At 47.8% G+C, this 26,388-nt stretch overlaps 1 protein-coding gene across 2 annotated transcripts in view; it reads right to left on the bottom strand.

The window, feature by feature from the left end:
* Tecpr2 (tectonin beta-propeller repeat containing 2) overlaps window positions 1-26,388 on the bottom strand; it is a 77,672-nt gene that overhangs the window by 28,965 nt on the left and 22,319 nt on the right. For both annotated transcript variants that reach the window (XM_042696864.1, XM_042696865.1), the window contains exons 6-14: window positions 21,905-22,062; window positions 15,313-15,625; window positions 14,100-14,232; window positions 11,715-12,047; window positions 8,357-9,375; window positions 6,550-6,733; window positions 4,795-4,968; window positions 1,934-2,114; window positions 1,112-1,253 (exon numbers count right to left, since the gene is read on the bottom strand). In XM_042696864.1, coding sequence (XP_042552798.1) covers window positions 1,112-1,253; window positions 1,934-2,114; window positions 4,795-4,968; window positions 6,550-6,733; window positions 8,357-9,375; window positions 11,715-12,047; window positions 14,100-14,232; window positions 15,313-15,625; window positions 21,905-22,062 — 2,637 coding nt within the window. The remainder of the gene's footprint in view (window positions 1-1,111; window positions 1,254-1,933; window positions 2,115-4,794; window positions 4,969-6,549; window positions 6,734-8,356; window positions 9,376-11,714; window positions 12,048-14,099; window positions 14,233-15,312; window positions 15,626-21,904; window positions 22,063-26,388) is intronic.

Genomic DNA, 26,388 nt, shown 5'->3' with positions numbered 1-26,388 from the left:
TTACTTGGAGGCTTTTCGGACACACAGAGATGAATGAATTTTAATTGTGGGTTGGGTTTCCTAACCTATTGTCTAGGCCCCTTTCTTAACACATTTGTACAGATTTAAACATCGTTATTACCTCGATCTTCAAATGGATGTCACTGGGTTTATCTAATCTATAATGCTGAATGTCTAAATAACACCTAAATAAATAAATAATGCCTGTATTATTTATGCGAGAAACATTTGCAAGTTATTTCCTATGATGAAAAGTCCTTGGCTGGGCGCCTGCGATCCTAGCTACTCAGGAGGCTGAGTGAGATCTGAGGATCATGGTTTGAAGCCAGCCTGGGGCAGGATAATCTGTGAGACCGTCATCTCCAATTAACCACTCAAAAATCAGAAGTGGAGCTGTGGCTCAAAGTGATAGAGTGCTAGCTTTGAGCAAAAGAGGGACAGTGCCCAGGCCCTGAGTTCAAGCTCCACAACTGACAAAAAAGAAGTCCTTGATTTTTTTTTTGGTCGGTCGTGGGGCTTGAACTCTGGACTTGGGTATTGTCCCTCAGCTCTTCAGCTCAAGGCGAGCACTCTACTGCTTGAGCCACAGCGCCACTTCTGGTTTTCTAGTGGTTTATTGGAGATAAGAGTCTCATGGACTTCCCTGCCTCGGCTGGCTTTGAACCGCCATCCTCATATTTCAGCCTCCTGAGTAGCTAGGATTACAGGCATGAGCCACTGGCACCCAGCTGATGTTTTTGTTGTTGTCATCGTTGCTTTTGTTTTTGTACCAGTCTGGGTGCTATCCCTGAGCTTTTGTGTTCAAGGCTAGCACTCTACCACTTGAACTACAGCTCTACTTCTGGCTTTTTTGGTGCTTAATTGGAGATAAGAGTTTCACAGACTTTCCTGCCCTGGCTAGCTTCAAACAGTGATCCTCAGCTCTCAGCCTCTTGAGTAGCTAGGATTACAGGCATGAGCCATTGGGGCCTGGCTCTTGGCGTTTTTAATGCATTCAAACGTAGGAAAGTTTAACCCAAATAGTAAAGATGAACAGTAAGCCAATTCCTTAAGGAAAAGAGAGGAGGTAGGAAGAGGGAGGATTTCCAGGTCAGGGAGCCCCGGCACCTACCTGCCACCAGTGGTCATCGTCCCCTTGGGGCTTCTTTGGAACCACTCCAGTTCTGAACCACAGCTTACCGTGGATGTCCAGGGCCCACAGAGTGTGCTGGTCCCCAAGGGTAATGCAGACAGGCTCCAAAGCTTGCCTTTCACTGAAAATGAGCAGGAGCACACCAGAGTCAGTCTCCTTAGTAGGCAGAGGGTCACCTCCCTGAGTGTCTCTGGGGAAGCTTGGTGTAGAGAAGAAATATGCCCCTACTCCCCGGCGAGGACAATCAAGTGCCAGGGAAGGAGGTGTGAGTTTGAAAGACACTGCCACACACATAAACTGTGCAGGCGTGTGGCAGCTTCTGAAAGACATACAGAAGGCCCACTAATGGAGCAAGAGCAAACCACCTAAGGCCTATGAGCTACTCTCTCTCTCTCTCTCTCCCCCTAAGGAGATGACTGTCAACAACCCTACATGCCAGGCTGTGTTATATAGCTGTCCCTGAGCAGACACTACCCTCTCTGTTAGGTCTGCTTCCCCGCCCCTCCCCCATCTGGGGTGTCCCTGTCCGCTTCAAAGCTTGGCTGTGGGTCTCCTCTGGCATGCTGCCACCCCGGTCCCTGCGGGCAGGTGGGAGAACCTCGTGGTGCCACACGCTCTGCACCTTGCTCAGAATCCTCTGTCCTAAGTGTTATTTGTTGGGTATGTGGCTCCACAAGTTGGACACAGTGTCCCTAGGACCAGACTGCTGACAACTTGAGAGAACCTTCAGGTGTCTGGTGGAGAGTCATGCTGGTAAAAACACAGAGAGGAGGAGGCACGTGGTGCCTCCCTGGCCCCTACCTGACGATGTCACACTTCCACTGCTCCCCCTCAGGACAGAAGCTGCTCACGCCCTCCCGGTACAGGAGGGCCCTCTGTTCTGTGAGTGCCCATACCACACTGTTCCTGGCAGTGATCTGGGAGAGCGGGTATGGACAGTCGACTTTCACAGCTCGAGCACAGGGGCGATCCACACTGAGACCTGCCAGCCAGAGGGAAAGGAAACCAAAGGCTCACCAGCAGCACTTCTTTTATTATTTATTTTTATTACTTATTTTATTCATTTTGGCCAGTCCTGAGACTTGAACTCAGGGCCTGGGCGCTGTCCCTGAACGCTTTTGTTCAAGGCTAGTGCTCTACTACTTGAGCTACAGCTCTACTTCTGGGTTTTTTGGGTGGTTAATTGGAGATGAAGAGTCTCACAGACCTTCCTGCCCAGGCTGGCTTTGAACTATGATCCTTAGATCTCAGCTTCCTGAATAGTTAGGATTATAGGCGTGAGCCACTGGCACCTGACTGCCATCAGTATTTGAGACCACTGTGTATTGCATTCTTTTTTTTTTTGTCAGTTGTGGGGCTTGAACTCTAGGCCTGTCCCTTAGCACTTCAGCTCAAGGCAAGCGCTCTACCACTTGAGCCACAGCATCACTTCCAGTTTTCTGGTGGTTCATTGGAGATAAGTCTCACAGACTTTCCTGCCTGGGCTGGCTTTGAACCATGATCTTCAGATCTCAGCCTCCTGAGTAGCTAGGATTACAGGTGTGAGCCACCAGCACCCAGCTTGTGTATGCATTCTTATCTTTCAGTACTTTGCTATGTCCTTTCATAAACATTTTTAAGGTTTAGTCAACAGAAAAAGGTACATTCAACTTCGATGTCACAATCTATAGGAGACCTCCTTTGGAAATCAAGGGAGTATCATTCAGAGTGGGACCTTTGAGACCAGGAAGCTGAGGCAGAACAGCAGCACCTCCTGGCCAAGTGCACAGGGGCCGCCTTCTGCCAGGATGCTGTGCTGCCCAGTCACTGCTACTGGAGCTGTCAGCTCTCCTCTGTACAGCTGCTCCGAAGACTAGCTCCTTTTTCCTAGGCTTCAGCAAATGAAATCTGAGGTCCAACATCATGCTAGGCTGTGGCAGGACCAGCACTCTAGGGCTCTTTCCTTCACCCCACTGTGGCCTCAGTAATGTATATCTATGAGCTCAAAGGCTACTTCCAAGGGAGCTAGCAAAACAAGACTGCCTCAGCCTGCAATTAGGTCTTAGTACTATAATCACAAAAGCATCCATGGTCAACCATAGATGGTTTTCACCTATTGGACTTCCTGTTCAAACTCTTGTGCCAACCCCTGGAGGCTTAACACTCCACAGGTCCACTGCCCTGGTGATTGCTCTGCTACTACTGCTCCTCATCCCCAGGCCCCAGTGTGGTCTCCTTGTCATGCCAACACCAAAACTGAAATGTCCTGGAAGCTAGATATGCAAGTGAGCTGCCAGAGCTATTTTCAGTGGATGAAAGACACAGAATGGGGCTGGAGGCCAGCACTAACACATGGCTTCCCTCAGGGCAGAAAGTTCCTCCACACCTGGGAAGGAGTCAAAGAGCCAAGGCCTTCAATCCCAAGAGCCATTCCAGTGAGGGTCCTATGAGAAACTGCTCTCAGAAGCAGCATATTAAATGGTTGGAAGATGGATTTTTACATAAATCCAATATGGGCACTAGACAACTCAAACAACTTGTGCCCCTAGTCCTTCCCAGTCCCGACAGAATACACTACTGCTGGCAAACCATTTCCCATGTGTGCACAGTAAACAAACACTGGCTCATTATAGTTCATTTTTAATAAACAAGTCCCACGTGCCACTTCTAGCAGCTCAAGGTTTCCCTAAGGGCAGTTTCTTAGGACATGTTGAAGTGCTATTTAGAGAAACTTATTTTCACCTGACCCACATGTAAACATGTGCGTTAAGAGTTGAGCTTTGGCTTGGCTGGAAAAAAAAATCCAGTTACTTAAGCCTCCAGGGGAAAATGATTCTAGTATCATTTTTTTATTTTGGGCAGCACTGGGTTTGAACTCAGGGCCTCATGATTGCTAGGCAGGTGCTCTACCCCTTGGGCTATTCCTCTAGACTCCTATCATCATTCTATTATTCTTTCCTCAAAGACTATACACTGCAGGCATGAGATATGTGATGGTCAACTGTGATGAGAGTAAGATTCTACTTTTGTAGCTCATGAAAAAACCATACTAGGGCTGGGAAGGTGGCTCAGTGGTAGCGTGCTTGCCTTGCATGCATGAGGCCCTGGGTTCGATTCTCAGCACCACATAAGCAAAAAGAAAAAAGCCGGAAGTGGCGCTGTGGCTCAAGTGGTAGAGCACTAGCCTTGAGCTGAAGAGCTGAGGGACAGCGCCCAGGCCCAGAGTTCAGGCCCATGACCGGACCCAAAAAAAAAAAAAAAACCATACTAATTCCTGCCCTAACTTTGTGCTACTGTGTTAGAGGAGCAGGAAACTACTAACACATTCCATGGCAAACACTGTCTTTCTAGAACCTTTTCTTTTCTTTTTTTTTTGGGTCATGGGGCCTGAACTCTGGGCCTGGGCGCTGTCCTCAGCTCTTCAGCTCAAGGCTAGCACTCTACCACTTGAGCCACAGCGCCACTTCCGGCTTTCTTTCTTTTTGCTTATGTGGTGCTGGGGAATCGAACCCAGGGCCTCAGGCATGCAAGGCAAGCGCTCTACCACTGAGCCACCTTCCTAGCTCTAGAACCTTTTCTTAATTCTCATTAGTTGTGAGCCTCTGATTTTGTGACTGTTGATGCAAGTGGCTAGCTGAGCAGGTATGGCGAGAGGCAAGGTGGCCTCGTGGGGCTGGGGCTACCTGTCTGCAGGTACAGGTCTCCATTGGTCCTGATGATCCAGGCTGTGTCGTCACTCAAGGCCACAAACACTGCCTGAGGCAGGGCTTCATACCAATGCCGCTTCCCCTTGATGGTAACTTTCCCGCAAGCGAAAGCACGGTTAGATTTCTGTTCAATCTTCCAGAGGAGAGCACCTGTGGTAATAAAAATTCTATTCAATGCCAACAAATTTGAAATTACCTAAGCAGAGACACTGTTCTAGGCACTATAAGGGTCAGATTCCTAAAACACTCTTTGTTGCTTACTTGCCACTGTGCCAAGGTTTGCACTTTGGGCCAGCGCCAAGAAGCTGTGTGAATTTGGGCATCGCATGCCTTCGTGTGTCCAGGCCTCGTTTTCCTCATCTGTGAACTGAGCTATCCCCTAAAGGCTGAAGGTGAGGAGACCCATGACCCAGCAGTGGGGGGCTGGGAAGAGCAGTGATGACGTCATCCATCGGATGAGGGTGAGTGCCCCAGTAGACAAGGTCTAACACAGTGTTTGCCCAAGGCCTGGCCAGGAACTCAAAAGAGGGACAGCTTCTGACCCAGCTACACAGAAGAGCTTCATCTAAGCTAGGTGAAGTTCTGACAAACAAATGAAGGAGGGAAGGCAGAAAGAGGCAATTGGGAGAGCACTGTGGATGGGAGGCCCAGGCAAGAAATCACCTTGACTGAGCATGAGCTGAGCCAGACCGCAGGAGCTGCATCCCCTCCTCCCAAACAAGACATGGCGCAAGGGTTCTGGGACCCCCTGCAGATCTGAGTCCCTAAGGACAGTCCAGCTGAGAACGTTAATGTCACTGAGACACAGAGTTGAGGCCAGAGCAACAAGGGACTGATCAAACAGTTGGGAAATAGGAAGTAATTAAGACAATCAAGAATGAACCAAAGTTTCTAAGTCACTAGGGAGATGAACCCCAAGGTAAAAAGGTAAAAAACAAGAAAAAAAAATGAAGCCATGTAATCATATCACACAGTAATGGGGGTTATTATCTCTATAGCTCAGCCTGTCTCCAGGGAGCAGTGACAAGAAGGGTCACTGCACACTAGGCAAGGACTCTGGTTTCTTGTTAGCACATTGGAACAGAAGCTGAACAAGGCTGAATCTATGCCTCTGGACCCGTTTTCTGAAATTTCACTGTGAACTTTCCATAATTCACCCTCTGTCACCATGTAAAATATTAGTTCTGTGACACTGACAAGTGGAAATACATGTAGCTTTTATAAGGACTAAGTATGTTAATGTCTAAAAACCATCAAAACCCAAATTATTTATAAGCTTACAAAAATACGTGCAAGTGGTATCACTGCAATTACTTAAAAAACAGGGATGGAAGTGGTGGTGCAGGCCTGTAAGCCCAGCTACTTGAGTGGTGCAAATAGAAAGATCTGTGTCCAAGGAAAGCCCAGGAAGAAGCTCAGAGACAAACTAAAACCAAAAGGCCTGGATGTATGGCTCACGTGGTAGAGTACCTGCCTAGCAACCAGTGAGGAGCCCTGAGTTCAGTCTCCAGTACCATCAAACCAGGACAAAACAATAGCAAAAACATTAAAATAAATAAGAACAAAAACAGCACTCAAGTTGAGTACCCATTATGATACTAGTTAACATAAAAGGAAACAACTCCTGATTGTTGGAAGAACTTGCCCCAGACCACTGGATGGCCTGTGTGCTGATGGCGCAGGAGACCTGATGAGAGATGGGGCTAGGAGCAGGAAGCCAAGGAGGCAAACCTGAAGGGGAGACCGCCACCTGCTGGACAGCATCTTCAAACTTCTGCCAGCGCAGCCCAGCTCCAGGCAGGGCACTGCAGAACAGGCCACCTTTGTAGTCCAGGCACCAAATATACTTCTCGGACACCGCCAAGCTGAGTATGCCATAGCCAGGACCCGAGTAGCCCATCCAGCTCTCTGCAAACTAACAAGGACAGAGTGGTGAGTTCTGTGGCAAGCATCTAGCTGCATTTGTCATACTGCTGTCATCAAGAAAAGTGGGCAGAATGCTTAAAACGATACAGCTGAACTGATCTTTGAGAAGCCTTACTGAGATACCCCTCTTTTATTCTATCTCTGGGATAGAAAATGTGGCCCCTCGAAAAGGCTGTAGTATCCCTGGATAACGTTTTTCACATTGTAACGTCCTTCCAAAGTAGTGCTCAGAGCATAGGTTGATTGAGACCTAGTCTCTTAAACTATGATATGATTGGCCTTTCCATCTCTGGAGTAGATAGGATTATAGGCCTGAACCTGGCTTGCATTGGATTTTTTTTTTTTTTTTTGCCAGTGCTGGGGCTTGAACTCAGGGCCTGAGCACTGTCCCTGAGCTTCTTCTTTTGCTCAAGGCTAGCACTCTACCACTTGAGCCACAACACCGCTCGAGGCCTTTTCTGTATATGTGATACTGAGAAATCGAATCCAGGGCTTCATGCATGCTAGGAAAGCACTAAGCCACATTCCCAGCCCGTATTGGATATTTTTGATCTGGGTTCATTCTGTGGCACGCCTCACTTTACACATGGGCGTTTTTACCTCTCCTTGCATGTAAGCTGACTTACAGCAGATGTACTGGAAGAGCAGCATTATCACTGCCCAGTTTTTCCCGTAATTCTGCAAGCACTGTTCCAACCCTCACACTCGAGTATCTTGTGGGAACTGCTGGCAGAAGGTTGGTTGAAGACAATGAATTTGTAGACTAAAGTTTTCTTGCTAGAACTTCTTTTTTTCGCTTTTTGCTGGTTCTGAAGCTTGAGGCTTCAGGTTCTGGGTGCTGTCCCCAAGCTCTTTTGCTCAAGGCTAGCACTCTACCACTTGAGACATAGCAACACCTCTGGCTTTTTTTTTGTGTATGTGGTACTGAGGAATCAAACCCAGGGCTTCATGAATGCTAGGCAAACACTCTACCATTAAGGCACATTCCCAGCCTAAAAGTAATAAGTTTTCTTTTTAAGAAATTTTTGTCTTTTCTCTTTTGGAAGTGAGGTTTGAACCTGGACATGGCACTTGGCTATGTGAGTGCTTTGCCCCTGAGCGGCATCCCAGCTCTGGCCTTCGTTTTTTGTTCAAGGCTAGCGCTCTATCATTTGAGCCACGGCTCCACTTCCAGCATTTTGGGTAGTTAACTGGAGATCAAAGAGTTTCACAGACTTTCTGCCCAGGCTGACTTTGAACTCAGCCTCCTCAGTAGCTAGGATTTCAGGCATAAGCCGTCAGTGCTAGGATTCTTTTAACAACAAAAATCGAAGCTAAATATACTTTAATAAATTTCCAAAAGTGCAAATGAAATCAACATATTTGCACAAATAAAGAAGATAAATGTTTCAAAGGAAATGGCACTCTCCCCTTTTCCATCTGGCTCTGCTCACTGTGGCAAGCCATAGCCTCGTCCCAACCCCCCAACTCCACAAAATGAGCTTTTCTGCTACCTGGAGCAGGACAGGTATGCTTAACATGAGGAAAAGAATCAGTCTTGCACACACACACACACACACACACACACACACACACACACACACACCCAACCTTAGTTATGACTCCCACATACCTGGTCTGTCTTGAGCAGTGCAGCGTCATCTGGACCCGGCTGGCCTAGGTCCTGCAGAGAGTGACTAGCCCCAGCCTCTGCCACACTTGTCTCTGAGGATGGCGATGGGAGTCCCTGCGCATAGATGTCTTCATCATCACTGGATGCCAAGGCCTGGTCCTGGAAAGGCTGCTCCAGCCCAGCCTTGTGGGAGCTAGCCACCCAGGCAGGAGTCAGAGGGCTCAGCTGACTCCCCGCTACTTGGCATTCCAGAGCCGACGGTGCTTTTGGGGCTGCTGTGTTGTCATTATCATTGTTGCTGTCGTCATCATCAGGGACTGCATGCCAGGAATTTGTGGCAAGGAGGCTGGAGGTGCCCACCTGAGCCACGGCATCCTGGTCTTGGTTTGCCTCCTCAGTGCTGCCTCCATCAGCCAGGGCCCCGGGGAGCCACTGCCCAGCACTTGGAAGCCAGCTGAGGCAAGAAGGCACCGTGCGCAAATCCACAAGGGGGCCCTCGGGAGTGCTGTAGGGCTCACTGGGCTCTGCCTTCTTCACCTCGTGCGCTTCGGCAGAGCCGTTCTGGTCTCCAAATGGCAACGGTGTGGGGTCTGTGTTGTCGTCTGCAGGACCAAGATCCCCTTGCAGTCCTGTAATGTCACTGGCTGCCACACCCTCCCTTGGGGCCGAGGGTAGACGCCAGGCTCCACTGAGCAGCCCCACTTCACACGTGTGGAGACGCTGTGCAGTTTCAGGTCTAGTGTCCTCCTCTTCGTGCAGTGCATCAGGGGCGCATTCTGGAACCTCCAGGACACTGAATGCTTCAGGGTCATTATTTTCCTGTGAGACACCATTCACCTCCCCACTGAAGGTGCTCTCCTGGTCGGGAGACTCTGTGCTCAGGTGGTCCATGCTGCTGCCCAGAACACTGGAAGTCATGGACAGCAGGTCTGTGTGCAGAGACTGTGGGCTGTCAGCAGGAAATTCGGAGCAGGGGGTTGAGTCCAGGGAACTGTGACACATGTTCTTATTTCCACCTTCTAATTTAAAATGAGAACATTAAAATAAGACATGATTCTACATAAATGGCAAGAGGACATTAAAAAAGTTTTTTTGGCTTAAGAAGAAAAAATTCTGGCAATATTAGAGTTTGAACTTAAAGCCTCACATTTTTTTTTTTTTTGGGGGTCCGGTGGTGGGGCCTGAACTCTGGGCCTGGGCGCTGTCCCTCAGCTCTTCAGCTCAAGGCTAGCGCTCTACCACTTGAGCCACAGAGCCACTTCCGGCTTTTTTCTTTTTGCTTATGTGGTGCTGAGGAATCGAACCCAGGGCCTCAGGCATGCAAGGCAAGCGCTCTACCACTGAGCCACCTTCCCAGCCCCAAGCCTCACATTTTTTAGGCAAGTGCTCTACCACTTGAGCCACTCTGCCAGCCCCTTTTTTGTTGGCTATGATTAAGATAAGGTCTCTCTTTGTGCCTAGGCTGGCCTAGAGTAAGCCTATTTGTTTGTCATCTTTTGTCACTGGAACGATAGGTATGAATCACAGTCATTTGTGACTTCCTGAAGGTTGAAATAACAGGCATGCACTACTGTATCCAGTCATCGGATGAGATGGGGTTTCATGAACTTTTATGACCTGGTTGGCCTTGAACCTTGATCTTTCAATCTCTGCTTCCTGAGTCGCTAGGATTACAGGCTTGCACCACCACACCTAGCTTGCACGGTGTATTTTTGATAGGGCCTTGCTTCTTGACCAGGCACATGCCTGAACTACTTTTTACTTCCTGATAAAGTTGAGAAGACAGGCATGATCCACCACCCCCAGCTGCAGGTCAGAAGGGCTCTGACCAGTTTCCCTCAAAACATGATCTTCCTATTTCAGCCTCTCTAGCTAGGATTATAGCTACTTGACTGGCTCCGGCTGAAAAAAATAATTTTCCCCCTTATATGTGCCGTTTACTTTGAAAAAAGTACTTTGAATGAAGGAGGTAAAGAATAATCTCTTTATCCCAACAAAAGGATGTGTTATAGCGACGCAAGTATCATATACATCTACTGTCTCGGAGGCCTCACTCCAGACATGCTAAGGTGGTGGAAAGTCAACAAAGGGCATGCTCAGCTGGCTCACAGGCCAATTTTTTTAATTATCAGAATTCTTAGGAGTGCATGCCTATCAAGTGCAAAGCCCCGAGTTCAATCCTTAGAGCTGTGAAAAAAAAATGTATAGGAATCTCATATCTGATTTCCTTTAATACTCCAGTAGCTAGAGAAAAGTTATAGGAATATAAAGTTTAAAAAGTTAAAAAAAAAAAAGTTCAATGGCTAGGAAGGTGACTCAGTGATAAGAGTGTTTGCCTTGTATGCATGAGGCCCTGGGTTCGATTCCTCAGCCCCACATAAGCAGAAAAAGCCAGAAGTGGCACTGTGGCTCAAATGGTAGTATGCTAGCCTTGAGCTGAAGAGCTGAGGGACAGCGCCCAGGCCCAGAGTTCATACCCCACGACTGACCAAAAAAAAAAAAAAGTTCAAATATCCCATGTGTACACCTTCCAAATCCATGTTTATGGACTTTTTGATCTAGTAAATAGCATTCACAGATAAAGCAACATTTTGAATTTAAATGTATTTTTTTTTTTTGTCCGTCGTGGGACTTGAACTCTGGGCCTGGGTGCTGTCCCTCAGCTCTTCAGCTCAAGGCGAGCGCTCTACCACTTTGAGCTACAGCGCCACTTCCGGTTTTCTGGTGGTTTATTGGAGATAGGAGTCTCACGGTCTCTCCTGCCCGGGCTGGCTTTGAACTGCGATCCTCAGATCTCAGCCTCCTGAGTAGCTAGGATTACAGGCGTGAGCCACCAGCGCCCAGCTGAATTTAAATATTAAAAAGAATGAGGGCTGAGAATGTGGCTTAGTGGTAGAGTGCCTGCCTAGAAGGTATGAAGTCCTGAGTTGGATACCTCAGTACCACATAAACAAATAAGCCAGAAGTGGTACTGTGGCTCAAGTGGGAGAGTACAAGCCTTGAGCAAAAAGAAGCTCAGGGACAGTGCCCAGGCCCTGAGTTCAAGCCCAGGACTGGCAAAAAATAAAATAAAAAGAATGCACTTAGACTACAAGTAGGGCATGACGCACAGATGAAATGTTCTGCAATCATTCACACTTACAAAGCTGCTTTGTGTGTGTCTCTGTATTCTTTGTTAGTTGGTGACACATTTCACAGTGAAAGTCCTCTGGGAGGCATGGGTTCACTTTCTGAAGGCCTCTGCTTTTCCCTGAATGGGCAAGAGGCCATTCAGTGAACAGCAGCAGTCCCAGCCTGTGTCTATCTCCACAGGGTCAAGTCAAGCCACACCAGCCAGCGGACACTGCATAGACACTACCTGTCCTTCTCTTCTTCTTCTTCTTCTTTACTTTAATAGGTTTCACAATGAGTTCCTGGTCAAAATCTTCTGAGCTGATTACACTGAACCTCTGTGAAGAGGGCTGGTTGCCTTTGCCCAGCTCAGGGCCCGGCTGGAGCCCAGGTGGCAGCAGCCCCGAACCACTGTCAGTGGAGTTGAGTGAGCTGCTCCGGCTCCGAGGCTCACTGGCCACAGAGCTCGCCACAGAAGAGCCTGGAAGTCTTGTCTCAGACACTGCAGCCCCCAGTGGCTTCTCCAGACGCTGTATGTGTGCTTGCTCTGAACATCGTGACATTTCCGGACCATCTCTCACTGAGGAGGAAGAAGAGTGCAGATTCACTACTGATTCTCCTAGAGAATCAGTACCTATTCAGTTTGCTGGCTCTAAACACCAGCCAGCACAGAACCAAGGTACCAGCCTGATGAAGAAATGAGCAATTCTAATTTTTACAGAAACAAAACTCAACCACATAGAGATTCTAAGTAGTTTTTCTCTAGGAAGCTCATATACCAAAAGGGGGGATACCCGCCTAGCCAGCCAGATGAGCTGAATCAACCCTAGACATCAACGAATGAGGTGACACATCATAGCCAGACTGCCCTCACATCCTTCAGTACGGCTTAATTAGCACTCAAAGGGTGTTTGAAAACTACATGTGTAGGGCTGGGAAGGTGGCTCAGTGGTAGAGTGCTTGCCTTGCTTGCATGGGGCCCTGGTTCGATTCCTCAGCACCCCATAAGCAGAAAAAGCCAAAGTGGTGCTGTGGCTCAAGTGGTACAGTGCTAGTCTTGAGCTGAAGAGCTGAGGGACAGATCCCAGGCCCAGAGTTCAGGCCCCACCACTGACCCAAAAACAAACAAACAAAAAAACCCAACAAAAACCTACATGTGCACTACTAACAGATTCAAGGAAGAAAAGGTAATTTTCTTTTCTTTTTTTTTTTTTTGTCGGTCGTGGGGCTTGAACTCTGGGCCTGGGCGCTGTCCCTCAGTTCTTCAGCTCAAGGCGAGCGCTCTACCACTTGAGCTACAGCGCCACTTCCGGTTTTCTGGTGGTTTATTGGAGATAGGAGTCTCACGGTCTCTCCTGCCCGGGCTGGCTTTGAACCGCGATCCTCAGATCTCAGCCTCCTGAGTACTTAGGATTACAGGCGTGAGCCACCAGCGCCCGGCGAGAAAAGGTAATTTTCTGTTTCTTTCTTTCTTTTTGTCGGTCATGGGTCTTCAACTCTGGGCCTGAGCGCTGTCCCTCAGCTCTTCAGCTCAAGGCTTGAGCTCTACCACTTGAGTCACAGCACCACCTCTGGCTTTTTTTTTCTTATGTGGTACTGAGGAATCGAACCCAGGGCCTCATGCATGCTAGGCAAGCACTCTACCACGCAGCCACCTTCCCAGGCCCTATGAGACTCTTTTGTTGTTGTTGTTTGTGGGGATTAAACTCTAGCCTGGGCGCTGTCCTTGAGTTCTTCAGCGCAAGACCAGTGCTCTACCACTTGAGTCACAGCGCCACTTCCAGCCTTTTCTGCTTATGTGGTGCTGAGGAATCGAACCCAGGGCCTCCTGCATGCGAGGCAAGAGCTCTACTGCTGAGCCACCTTCCCAGCCCTGTGATACTCATCTCCAATTAATCACCAGAAAACTGGAAGTGGAGCTTTGGCATGGAGCTGTGGCTCAAAGAGGCAGAGTACTACCTTGAGCAAAAGAGCTCAGGGACAGTGCCCAGGCCCATGACTGACAAAAAGAAAAAAGAAAAGATTCTCTGCTAATAAAAGCTTGGGCTTGGAGCTAGGGATACAGTTCAGTGATAGAGTATCATGCAAAAAACTTTTGATTTAATCCCCAACAGTGAAAAACAAGCAAACAAGCAAAAAGCAGAAAAACTATACATAGTAGTGCATACCTGTAATTCCAGCACTCTGGAAGCCAAAGCTGAGGATGGTGAATCAGCCAGCTACATAGTAAGGCCCTCTCAAAAAAAACCTCCCGAAACACCAAACAAAACAACAAAACCAAATCTAAACAAACAAACAAAAAATGGGCCTATATGAATTACAGAACAAAAGTCAAAGGCACCAAGATCCCACAAGGACGACGATGAGTTTCAACTGTCCTGAAGTCTTATGCAAAGTTGTTACTGGAGCAGTCACCCACTTACTGCCTTCGGCAGTCACTTTCACACAGGGAAACAGCCCCACCGATTGTGAGATGCCTGACATAACCCACAGGCAGGTAATTTCCAAGCAAAGTGTTGTAAATATTATTTTCAGAATCGTAACCAGCCTCCAAATGCCCCTGACCAGTCTTCGCATTATAAAAGGCAGTGTACATGCCTTGCACACAGCACTCTTCAGAATGGATACAAACCTATTGATGCTAGTCCTTCAGGCCTGCTCGAAATTCTTATAATGTTCCTATCTCCCTTTAAGAAAAAGATTTCATTTTCTGTGCAGGAAACAGACACAATATCACCAGATCCTTCCAAACCAGCAATTGTGGCCTGTTAAGATAAACAAAGAAAGAAAAACATAAGGGGTTGGAGATGTGGCTCAGTGGTAGAATGCTTGCCTAGCATGCATGAAGCCCAGGGTTTCATTCCTCAGTACCACATACACAGAAAAAGCTGGAAGTGGCGCTGTGGTAGAGTGCTAGCCTTAAGCAAAACAAGCTCAGGGACAGTGCTCACAAGCACTGAGTTCATAAGCACCAGAACTAGCCAAAAGTAAATAAATAAATACAGGAGACCAGGCAATAGTAACAGTTGAAAGCATTAAAAAAAAGCTATGTAAGCCATGCACTGGTGGCTCACACCTGTAATCCTATCTACTCAGGAGACTGAGAGCTGAGGATAGCAAAAAAAAAAAAAAAAGAAAGAAAGAAAGAAAGAAAGGAAACACATGGCCAAGGAGATACAGGTGGAGACTCGACATGCACAAGGTTCCCTGAGTTCAGTCCCCAGCACCCTAAGCCCCAAAGGAGAAAAACACGGCCCAAACAGACAACAACAAAAAAAAATTTTTTGCTCAAATACAAAAAACAACAGCAACAACAACAAAAAGACATCTAATATTTGGGCAAAGTTAGGAGTATGACTATTAAAAGCACTTTATTTATTTAATGTACTTATTCATTCTTTGGTAGTACTGGGGTTTGAACTCAGGACCTTCTGCTGCTTGAACCATGCCCTTAGCCCATTTACCTTTAGATTTATTTATTTATTGATAGGGTTTCAAGTTTTTACTCAGGACAGCTCCCAACTGTGATCTTCCTGTCTCCACTGTAGCTACAATCATAGGTGTATACCACGCCCAGCTTGTTGGTTGAGATGGAATCTCTAACCGCTTGCTTAGACTGGTCTTGAAGTTCTATCCTCTCCAGCTCTGCCTCCCCATAGCTGTGATTACAGGCCTGAGCCACCTACGCCCAACTGAAGTAGATTACTTTTGAAATCTACAAAAATTTCCAAGCCTTCATTTGGTTTCTTTGGCTCACAAGAAAGTGGAAGGCATTGGTGCTGATCTCCTCTCACCACTCTGGGAGCCAGGCAGAGCATCCCCTCGCCTCTGACCCCTTCACCTACCTGGTTGATGGTGTCCAGAAGATAGATGCTGTACTCATTCCAGCTCAGCACCCAGCCTTCTCGAAAGAAACATGAAACGAGTCCCAGGTGTTTCTCAGGTGAGCTGCAACCCCCTCTATCGGAGGACTCCAGCCTTGGGTAGAGCTCAAGAGGCGTGATCCCTCCAGCAAAGACATCCTTTAAGATAAACGTAGCTTGGACTGTGCCATAGACATCAGCCTTCCATAGCCGGAGTCCAGGCCGGGACGCGTACAAGGTGAGATCACTTTGCTTACACAGCCCTGGTATAAAACAAGCACCAAATTTCCCAGTACTAAAATTGGAAGAAAAAAAGAAGAAAAAAACAGGCATGAACTGATTTAAAGTAATTTGTCACGGTTAACCCCTGATATTAACTATAATGATTTATTGGCTAGGCAAGGCCTGATTTCAAACTCCAGTACAATCAAATAACTATAAGTTTTGGCAAACATCAAACAATTGTTTTCTACCTTTCCTACTGTTCACACCCACCACCAACATCCCACCCTCCTCCTGTCCTCACAGTGGCGCTCCCAGAGCACACACCCTGGCTTCCTGGGAACATCCTGAGTACCCGCCATGGCTCACCTTAACCCTCACAACTCCATGAGGATTTTTTTAAATTTTATTTTTTGTTGGTCGTGGGGCGTGAACCCTGGGCCTGGGCGCTGTCCCTCAGCTCTTCAGCTCAAGGCTAGCACTTGAGCCACAGTGCCACTTCCAGCCTTTTCTGTTTATGTGGCGCTGAGGAACTGAACCCAGGGCCTCCTGCATTCAAGGTAAGCCCTCTACCTCTGAGCCACCTTCCCAGCCCCCCCCCCCTTTTTTTTTCATTTCAAAAAAAAAATTTTTTTTAAACTCAGGGCCTGGGCACTCTCCCAAGGCTAGCGCTCTACCACTTGAGCCACAGCACTACTTCTGGCTTTTTCTGCTTATGTGGTACTGAGCAATTGAACCCAGGGCTTCATGCATGCTAGGCAAGCACTCTGCCACTAACCCCTTATTTATTTTTTGGTCAGTCCTGGGGCTTGGAGTCCTCTGAGCCTGGACACTGTCCCTGAGCTTTTGTGCTCCTGGCTGGCACTCTACCACTTGAGTCACAGTTCCATTTCAGCTTTTTGCTCACTTAATTGGAAATAGGAGTCTCATGGACTTTCCTGCCCAAACTGGCTTCAAACTGTGATCTTCAGCTCTCAGCCTCCTGAGTAGCTAGGATTATAGGCATGAGGCACTGATGTCTAGCAATGAAGCAGTTACTACATTCCAGTGTTACAGAAGATGAAACTGAGGCAAAAGGGGACAAGGCCAAGACTGTCCCTGCCAGCTCTGCTCTGAAGTTCTGTTCCTTCTATCATCTGATGGCCATAATCACCCCAAGCTCCTCAGCAAACAAGCTTTCTGCCAAGAGTAACAGCCACTCCTCTATACTGTCACCCTTCCAGAATCCCCGACCCATCCAGAACACTCTCACCTCTTCCCGTCCCCTGGCTTGGTATTGTTGTGTTTTAAAATTATGAAATTGCTGGCATATACAAAAGAATGTATTTAATAAAAGCTATGAAGTCCAGTGGGCCACCCACCCACCCAGAAACGCTTCTTCCAACTCAGGACAGCAGCCGCACCACAGACCCACTCGGTGCTCCTGCTACCTTCCCCCATGGTCCTGGGCAGTGATTACTGAACTGAACTGTGTCAGATTTTCTTGCCTTTCCTGATAATCTATTCACACATCTGTATGCTCCCAAACCCTAAATAATTTAGTATTGTCTCTCATTTTTATTTAAAAAATAGTATGATGCCATATGTATACTTTTGAAACCTTTTTTCACTTAACATTAAAGTTCCAAGACTTATCCTTGATAAAAAGGTGTAGCCAGGCACCAGTGGCTCATGCCTATAATCCTAGCTACTTAAGAGAACTGGGGATCATGGTTCACTGCCATCTTGGGCAGGAAAGTGTGTGTGATTCTTATCTCCAACTAGCCACAAAATGCCAGAAGTAAAGCTGTGGTTCAAGTAGTAGAGTGCTGCCTTGAGCAAAAGAACTTAGGGACAATGCCCAGATTCTGATTTCAAGCTACAGTACCAGGACAAAAAAGAAGCTCTAGCACTCACTCTTTTGTGTTTGTTCCAGTATTGGGCCTTGCACTCTCTCTCTCAGCTTTCTGGCTTATAAATGGCCTTCTACAACCTGACTTATGCCTCTAGTTGTGGCTTTTTGCTGGTTCATTGGAGATAAGCATCTCTTGGGCTTTTCTGACCCAGTTGGTTGAGCTAAGATCCTCAGATCTCAGATTCCTGAATAGCTAGGATTACAGGTGAGAGCCATCAGCATTGACTGCACTTTTGATTGTTATATTCCACAATTTATTCACTCTTGTTAGTGGGTACCTGAGTTATTACTTCTTTCACTTCTTCATGTGTGGGCCTAAGAATCTGTCGAGTAGAACTACTGTACTGTTGTGTAAGAGTTGATGCAAGTTTAAAAGGCAACTGCATTAGATTCACGTCTGTAATCCCAGCTACTTGAGAGGCAGAGATCAGGAGAACTATGGTTCAAAGACAATCCAGGCAAAAAGTTTTTGAAGCCGGGTGTCGGTGGCTCACACCTGTAATCCTAGCTACTCAGGAGGCTGAGATCTGAGGATCGTGCTTCAAAGCCAGCCCGGGCAGGGAAGTCCATGAGACTCTTATCTTCAATAAGCCACCGGAAAACAGGAAGTGGCATTATGGCTCAAACTCAAAAGTGGTAGAGTGCTAACCTGGAGCAGAAAAGCTCAGGGAGAGCTGGGCGCCGGTGGCTCACGCCTGTAATCCTAGCTACTCAGGAGGCTGAGATCTGAGAATCGTGGCTCAAAGCCAGCCCGGGCAGGAAAGACCGTGAGACTCCTATCTCCAATAAACCACTAGAAAACCGGAAGTGGCACTGTAGCTCAAGTGGCAGAGCGCTCGCCTTGAGCTGAAGAGCTGAGGGACAGCGCCCAGGCCCAGAGTTCAAGCCTCATGACCGACAAAAAAAGAAAAGAAAAAGAAAAAGAAAAGCTCAGGGAGAGCACCAAGGCCCTGAGTTCAAGCCCCACAACTAACAGAAAAAAGAAAAAAGGAGAAAAAAAGCAATCACAAACTTTCTTCAATGTGTTGATACCAGTCTCTACTTCCTGGCTATGTGACTCCTCACAGTTTCACATCTTTGTCAATGCAGAGAATTCTACTTTAAATTTAAGCATTTCTGCTCAATCCTAAACTTTGTTATTCTCTGAAATATTTCTTGAGTTATAGACAGTAGATAAAGCATTGGCTTTAGAGTAAGGCCTGGGCTCGATATACACTCTGACATTTAAGAAGTGTGAGGTGTGTGCAGATCCTGCCTGCTAAACTGTGTTAGTGTCAGGCTCTGTCACGGAGGCTGCAGATGAAATGGAGAGTCTACATAAAGACCACCAGCAGTGCTGTGACACTCCAGGTCCCTGCAGAGGGGCTGCTGTATCGCGTGGATTCCCCACGGCATGCTCATCATCCACCATCCCCACTGCCACTTGGGCCCACCCCCCAGGGCCTCACAGGAAGTTAGAGGTGTTTAGGGGTGGGGCTCTACATGTCAATGTCCCACTAGGCCCCTTGGTGCTTAGGTAACTAAATCTGAGGAGGATATCATATATCAGCTCTGGCTCTGGAATAAAGCTCCAGAAACTAGCCAAGAATGTTCTGGTAGCAAAGAGCTTTCCTGCACACATCTAATAGGATGCTGGGGTCTGATGACTGCCTTTGGTGGGTTTGTTCTGGAGAAATCCTCTAGACAGAGGTGCCCAGAGAGTTCTAGCAGGGCAACCATTGCCTCCTTTGCTTTTTCCAATCAAGTCAGCTCCACCCATGAGCCCCGCCCCTTCCTCTGGTCCACCTGGAGCCCCCTTAGCGTCCCAGCAAAGCCACCACACCTGTCCCCTTTTGTGACTGCCCACCATGCTGGAATAAAGAAGCCACTGGAAAGGGATTCTCAGCTTTCATCTCTGTCCTTTCAAATTACCATTGACAGCGAAACAGCCCTTGAGTTTATCCTGCACTGCCTCTACTGCGTTAAGCTTCTTCCCTCTAAGAAAGAAGACACATTCACTTATTTCTGTATCCAGGCCGTCCCTGGCAGAGTATACTTTTAGTCAATGCTGCCAAAAGACCTTGACCAAACAACACCCTCAAGAGGTTCACCATTAAAATTGCCTAGGTCTCCACACAGCTGAAGGCTAGGTCTGAGCGGCAGCTAGGTAAAGGATCTACACAAAACTAACTAGCTCTGGCTGGGAAGGTGGCCCAATGGTTGAGTGCTTGCCTCGCATGCATGAGGCCCTAGGTTCAATTCCTCAGTACCACATAAGCAGAAAAAGCCTGTGTCCCTTTAGCTCAAATGGTAGAGTGCTAGCCTTGAGCTGAAGAACTGAGGCCTAGAGTTTAGGCCCCACAACTGACCAAAAAAAAAAAACAAACCAAAAAGCTAACTAGCTGTGTATGAATGTGTATGTGTGCATGCTGGTCCTGGAGCTTGAACTCTGGGTCTTGGGGCTGTCCCTCAGCGACTCAGTTCAAGGTGAATGCTCTACCACTTGAGCTACAGGGCCACTTCCAGTTTTCTGGTGATTAATTGGAAGTAAGAGTCTCATGGACTTTCCTGCTGGAGATAGATTTGAACAGAGACCCTCAGATCTCAGTCTCCTGAGTAGCTAGGATTACAGGCATGAGCCACCGGTGTCCAACTTAACTAATTAGCGTTTAACTCTCTTTAGACCCCGCTTTCCTGAGACACAGGAAAGCACCAGTAGGTGAGCCAGGACCTAATGCCAGGGTTATGGGAAGAGTGCTACATGCTACAGAGAGTCAGAATTCACTTTTATGAAACCCCCAGACTGCAACAACCAGAGTGCAAACCCCGCTGAGGTTTCCAGGGCCAACATGAAGATTCTGGTCATGAAAAGGCCAGTCTGGTATCTGGTAGAATTAAATGGAAGGCGAAGGGGAGTATTAGAGGATCTTTTCTTTCCTTTTTGTAGTTCCCCCCCCCCCCCCCCTCAGGGCTGAGGATCGAAGCTAGGGCCTTGCACGCCGGGCGGGCGCCCTTCCACTGGGCTAAACCCCCAGCCCCTTTTCTTTCCTTTTTTTTTGGCCTGTCTTGGGGCTTGAACTCAAGGCCTAGGCGCTGTCCCTGAACTTCTTTTGCTCAAGGCTAGCCCTCTACCACTTGAACCACAGCGCCACTTCTAGCTTTCTCTGTGTATGTGGTACTGAGGAACTGAACCCAGGTTTCAGGCATTCAAGGCAAGCACTCTACCACTAAGCCACATTCCCAGCCCAAGAGGATCTTTTAAGAGCTAAAGGCCCACAGTGCGAAGAGAACAGACTTCTACTGTGTGTCTGCAAAGCAGGGTACAGAAGAGTGGCCTACAAGTGTGCCTGCAGCAGCCGGCTGCACTCGCCTGACTTCACCCAAGCCTTCCAGCCGACACCGACGGCATCACCAGGCCCGGGGACGCTCACAGGCTGCCTCTCTCCCCAGTCTCCACAGAGCCTGCCTCAAACCATGTCCTATTGGTTGGCCCACTGCCAACCTCTCTGGTTCTCTGCAGGCAGCAGTGCCCCTTGCTTGAGAGGAACAGAGAGACAGACACGTAAGCTCCTTCCACTCCCACCAGCCAGCTGACAACCAGCCTGTGCCAGCGTCCCCGTCCCCCGTGCCCATCTGGGCTCCTTCCCCTTCTTCTCACTAGCTTCACTGCTCTGCTCCCCTTTCCTCACCTATCCCACACAAGCTGGCTGCAGAGTGCTTCAGGTTGGGATGAGGGTGGAGAATGCAAGTCACACACGCACTCCATCTGCCATTCAGCTGGTATGGTGGTAGGAGTTCAGGCCTTTGGTTACCACAGGAGGGGCTCTCTCAGCTGGGACTGGCCCCTTCCTGGCTGCTGCCACTTGCGTGCAGGGCGGTGCTTGCTCCTGGCAGGACAACTATCAGCCAGCATAGATGGCTCACACTGCTCTGCTACCTGGCCGTGCCAAGGCTGGCTTGGTGGAGAGCACACCCAGGCTGCCACGGCACGAGCACGTGGGCATCTGTGCAACGAGGTGCTCTATAACTGAGTCCCGGGCTGTGCCGGCCACACCAGAGCTGGGCACAGCACCCTGAGGTGGAGGGGCTCAGCTCCTTAATCAGAGCATCCCAGGAGGTGTCTAAGCAAGCACAGGCCACCGGCAATTCCAGGACAGAGTGGGTGTGTCCACAGCTGGCACACAGAAAGGCTAGAATTTAGTGCCACTTCTTTTTTTTTTTTGGGTCCGGTCGTGGGGTCTGAACTCTGGGCCTGGGCGCTGTCCCTCAGCTCTTCAGCTCAACGCTAGTACTCTACCACTTGAGCCACAGCGCCACTTCCGGCTTTTTTCTTTTTGCTTATGTGGTGCTGAGGAATCGAACCCAGGGCCAACTGCATGCAAGGCAAGCGCTCTACCACTGAGCCACCTTCCCAGCCCCTAGGGCCACTTCTGTGACAAGGCCCAACACTGAGAGCAAAAAAGTCTTTATGAAATGTACCTTTTCCTTGGTTGAGTTCCAACCTGTTTGACAGACTTTTCTTCTGTGTAGAAGAGCAGACTTCTCTGCAAGGTAGAAACAAGCAGCACCTTCTGGCTGTAATCCAGCTGTACAATGGAGGATGGTTCTTCCAATACCAAGTGTGAGTTGCAGATCCCCTGTGAGAATCAGTGAGACCTGGGGTCAATGTTGTGTGGTGGAACCCCTGCCGAGCAAGCCAAGGCCCTGAGGTCTAGCTCAAGCACCGCCCAAAAGCAAGTATGTTTTGATTTCTTTTTTTTTTTTTTTGTCAGTCGTGGGGCCTGAACTCTGGGCCTGGGCACTGTCCCTCAGCTCTTCAGCTCAAGGCGAGCGCTCTACCACTTGAGCTACAGCGCCACTTCCGGTTTTCTGGTGGTTTATTGGAGATAGGAGTCTCACAGTCTCTCTTGCCCGGGCTGGCTTTGAACCGCGATCCTCAGATCTCAGCCTCCTGAGTAGCTAGGATTACAGGCGTGAGCCACCAGCGCCCAGCTGTTTTGATTTCTTTAGATTCAGTGTCAACCTACTGCAATACAATTTGGAAAAGTCCTTATTAATAATAGTAAATGTTAACATCTACCTCATGCCATATCACTTGGAAACAAACATTTAAGCCAAGCATGATGGAGGACACCTGTAATCTCAGGAAGCAGAGACAGAGAGGTGAGCCTGGGCAACAGAGCAAGCCCATATCAAGGTGCCTCGTGTGCACGTCCCAGCTACTTGAGAGACGGAAGCAGGACTGCAGTAGGTGCTAGTCCAGCAGTAAATGTGAATAAAATAAGAGCTGAAGGCCGGGCACCGGTGGCTCACGCCTGGAATCCTAGCTACTCAGAAGGCTGAGATCTGAGGATCATAGTTCAAAGCCAGCCCGGGCAGGAAAATTCGTGCGACTGTTATCTCCAATAAACCACTAGAAAACCGGAAGTGGTGCTGTGGCTCAAGTGGTAGAGTGCTCGTCTTGAGCTGAAGAGCTGAGGGATAGAGCCCAAGCCCAGAGTTCAAGCCCCACGACAGACCGAAAAACAAGCAAAAAAGAGCTGGGTTGGTAGTTCTAGTGCTAGTGCTTGCTAGTAAGTGAGAGGCCCTGAGTTCAAACCCTAGTACTGCCCAGGTACCCCCCAAAAAACAAAAAAGCGAAAAAGAGAAACAAACACCTAAAAGATTGTTTAATTTTTCTTAACATGTTCTCAGTAAGTTGACACTAGTGACTCATGCCTGTAATTCTAGCTATACTGGGAGGCTAAGGTTGGGAGGATCACAGTTCAGGGCCAGTCTGGCAGAAAAGTTCTCAACTAACAGTTGGATGCCCTGACATGAACTTGTCATCTATGTCTAGTGATCAGTGGATATGGAAGGCTCCGTCAGGAGGATAATAGTTCTAGGTTAGCCTGGGCAGAAAAATCTGGGAGACTGCACTTCAACAAAAGGATCTGTGTATTGTGTTTGCTATTCCAGGAAGCATAAAATAGGTGGACTGTGGTCAAGGCAAGCACCTGGGTAGGAAGTGAGAGCCTACCTCAAACAGCATAAAAAAGTGGGCTAGAGGGGCTGGGAAGGTGGCTCAGTGGTAGAGCACTTGCCTTGCATGCTCGAGGCCCTGGGTTCGATTCCTCAGCACCACATAAGAAAAAAGCCAGAAGTGGCGCTGTGGTTCAAGTGGTAGAGCACTAGCGTTGAGCTGAAGAGCTGAAGGACAGCGCCCAGGCCCAGAGTTCAGGCCCCACGACCGGACCCCCCCCCCAAAAAAAAAAAAGTGGGCTAGAGGACTGGGATGTAGCTCAGTGGTAGAGCGCTGCCAAACAACTGCAGAGTCCTGGGTTCAATCCCAGCAACAAAAAAGAAAAGACAAAAAAAGAAGTTTAAAGACAATGGCTAGGGCTGGGAAGGTGGCTCAGGGGTAGAGTGTTTGCCTTGCATGCAGGTGGCCCTGGGTTCGATTCCTCAGCACCACATAAGCAGAAAAAGCTGGAAGCAGCGCTGTGGCTCAAGTGGTAGAGCGCTAGCCTTGAGCTAAAGAGCTGAGGGACAGCGCCCAGGCCCAGAGTTCAGGCCCCACGAACTACAAAAAAACAACAACAAAAACTGGACAATGGGCTAGAGGCACTGGCACGCTACGTGGTCCAGTGCTTGGTTAGTACACAGGGGACCCTGAGTTCCTATGTGTGTCTGACCATACAAAACGATACTTATGGAAATGAACTGCAGGAAATGGAGAGAGACTTTTTTTCTCCTGTTTTCATTTCCTTTTCTTTTTGTTCTGTTTATTTATCTGTCTTTGGGAGTGGAGCAGGAGGCACAGAAATGGAGGGACAAGGGGCTGGGAAGGTGGCTCAGTGGTGAGCGCTCGCCTGGCATGCATGAGGCCCTGGGTTCCATTCCTCAGCACCACATAAACAAAAAGAAAAAGCAGGAAGTGGTGCTGTGGCTAGTGGTAGAGCGCTCACCTTGAGCTGAGGGATAGCGCCCAAGCCCAGAGTTCAGGCCCCACGACCGGACCCAAAAAAAAAGAAAAAGAAAAGAAAAAGAAATGTACTCATTACCTTGCCCAGGTAATTGTAAACCCTCTGTACGGTATTTTTACAATTAAAAAAATAAAATAAAATAAATAAATGTACTCTTTACCTAACTTATATAACTGTAACCTCTCTGTACATCACCATTGTAACAAAAAATAAGTGGTGTTGTGGCTCAAGAGGTAGAGCGCTCACCTTGAGCTGAAGAGCTCAGGGACAGCGCCCAAGCCCAGAGTTCAAGCCCCACGACAAAAAAAAAAAAGATTTACTGCTCTATAACAACAAAAAATATATAAAATGAAATAATTTAAAAAAGGTTTTTAGTAAATACTTCAAAGAAGCAAAATCTGTAAAGATTTAAGCAGAAATAAATTACACTATGAGTATTAGAGCTTAGGGACAGTGCCTAGGCCCCAAGTTTAAGCTCCACAAAAATGACCAAAAAAAAAAAAAAGCAATTTGTAAAATATAAAATTTATAAAATATAAAATTCCACTCTTGCCAGGTGCTGGTGGCTCACTCCTGTAATCCTAGCTACTCAGGAGGCTGAGCTCTGAGGATCATGGTTAAAAGCCAGCCTGGGCAGGAAAGTCTGTGAGACCCATCTCCAATAAATCACCAGAAAACCGGAAGTGGCGCTGCGGCTCAACTGGTAGAGTGCTTGCCTTGAGCTGAAGAGTGCAGTGACAGCATCCAAGCCCAGAGGAGATCAAGCCCCAGGACCAAACAAAAAAAATCCACTCTTGTCATTTGTTTTGAAATTATAGTTACTTTCACAAAGATGTTATTTATGGTAACATATAACAAATTTATTATTTCAAAAATCAATACTTTTACGTTTCTAACATGGTATAGTTGGTAAGATATAACCCATACAAACAAAAATTCTCTGGAGTGTCTTTTTAAGAATATAAGAGGTCTTGGGCTGGGAAGGTGGCTCAGTGGTAGAGCACTTGCCTTGCATGCCTGAGGCCCTGGGTTCGATTCCTCAGCACCACATAAGCAAAAAGAAAAAAGCCGGAAGTGGCTCAAGTGGTAGAGTGCTAGCCTTGAGCTGAAGAGCTGAGGGACAGCGCCCAGGCCCAGAGTTCAGGCCCCATGACCGGACCCAAAAAAAAAAAAAGAATATAAGAGGTCTTGAGAGCAGAAAGAACTACTGCTAGAGAGTATCTGACAAAGATTCAATCTTACACCATAGAGAGTGAAATGAAAGCCATTCAGCTAAAAACTGATAAATTCTTAGACTCTAACATTGCCAATGAAGACTACAAATGAGAAAAGGAAAGATCAAGTGTTTAGTGCAGCTAGCTGGCACACAACCAAACCAAACCAAACCAAACAAACCCATAAGCAATTCTAAATCCCTACTGACAGTAGGAAAGGAATAAGCTTTGGAGCTGAACTTCAATTCAAAGTGAATCTGCCAGGCCTGAGCTTGTGCCCCTGGGCTGGTTGCTAAGCAGCTCCAAGCACTGTTTGAGGATTAAATAATGTAACAAATTCCTTAAGGGCCAGGCACTGGTGGCTCAACTCCAGAATCCTAGCTACTCAAGAGGCTGCGATCCGAGGATCATGGTTTGAAGCCAGCTGGGGCAGAAAAGTCCATGACACTCTTATCTCCAATTAATCACCAGAAAACCAGAAGTGGTGGTGTGGCTCAAAGTGGTAGAGCACTAGCCTTAAGCAGAAGAGCTCAGGGATGGTGCCCAGACCCCGAGTTCAAGCCCCAGAACAGGCACAAAAATAATAACACTGAAGAAGTGAACGTTCCAGCAGGCTAATTTTTCAGTCACAGAAGTAAGACCTTACAAAATACTGGAAAAGCCCATGAATATCTAGTGACAATAAAAAGGGACTATAGTCAGGAATATAGCCATCTAGCTAAAATATAATTTGGAATATCATCATTTCTAATATAAAAATAGCCAGGGGCTGGGAAGGTGGCTC

Source organism: Dipodomys spectabilis, unplaced genomic scaffold, assembly GCF_019054845.1.
Source record: "Dipodomys spectabilis isolate Male_0828 unplaced genomic scaffold, ASM1905484v1 ptg000212l, whole genome shotgun sequence".
NCBI classification, from domain to species: domain Eukaryota; kingdom Metazoa; phylum Chordata; class Mammalia; order Rodentia; family Heteromyidae; genus Dipodomys; species Dipodomys spectabilis.
This window is presented reverse-complemented; position numbering and strand designations above follow the sequence as displayed.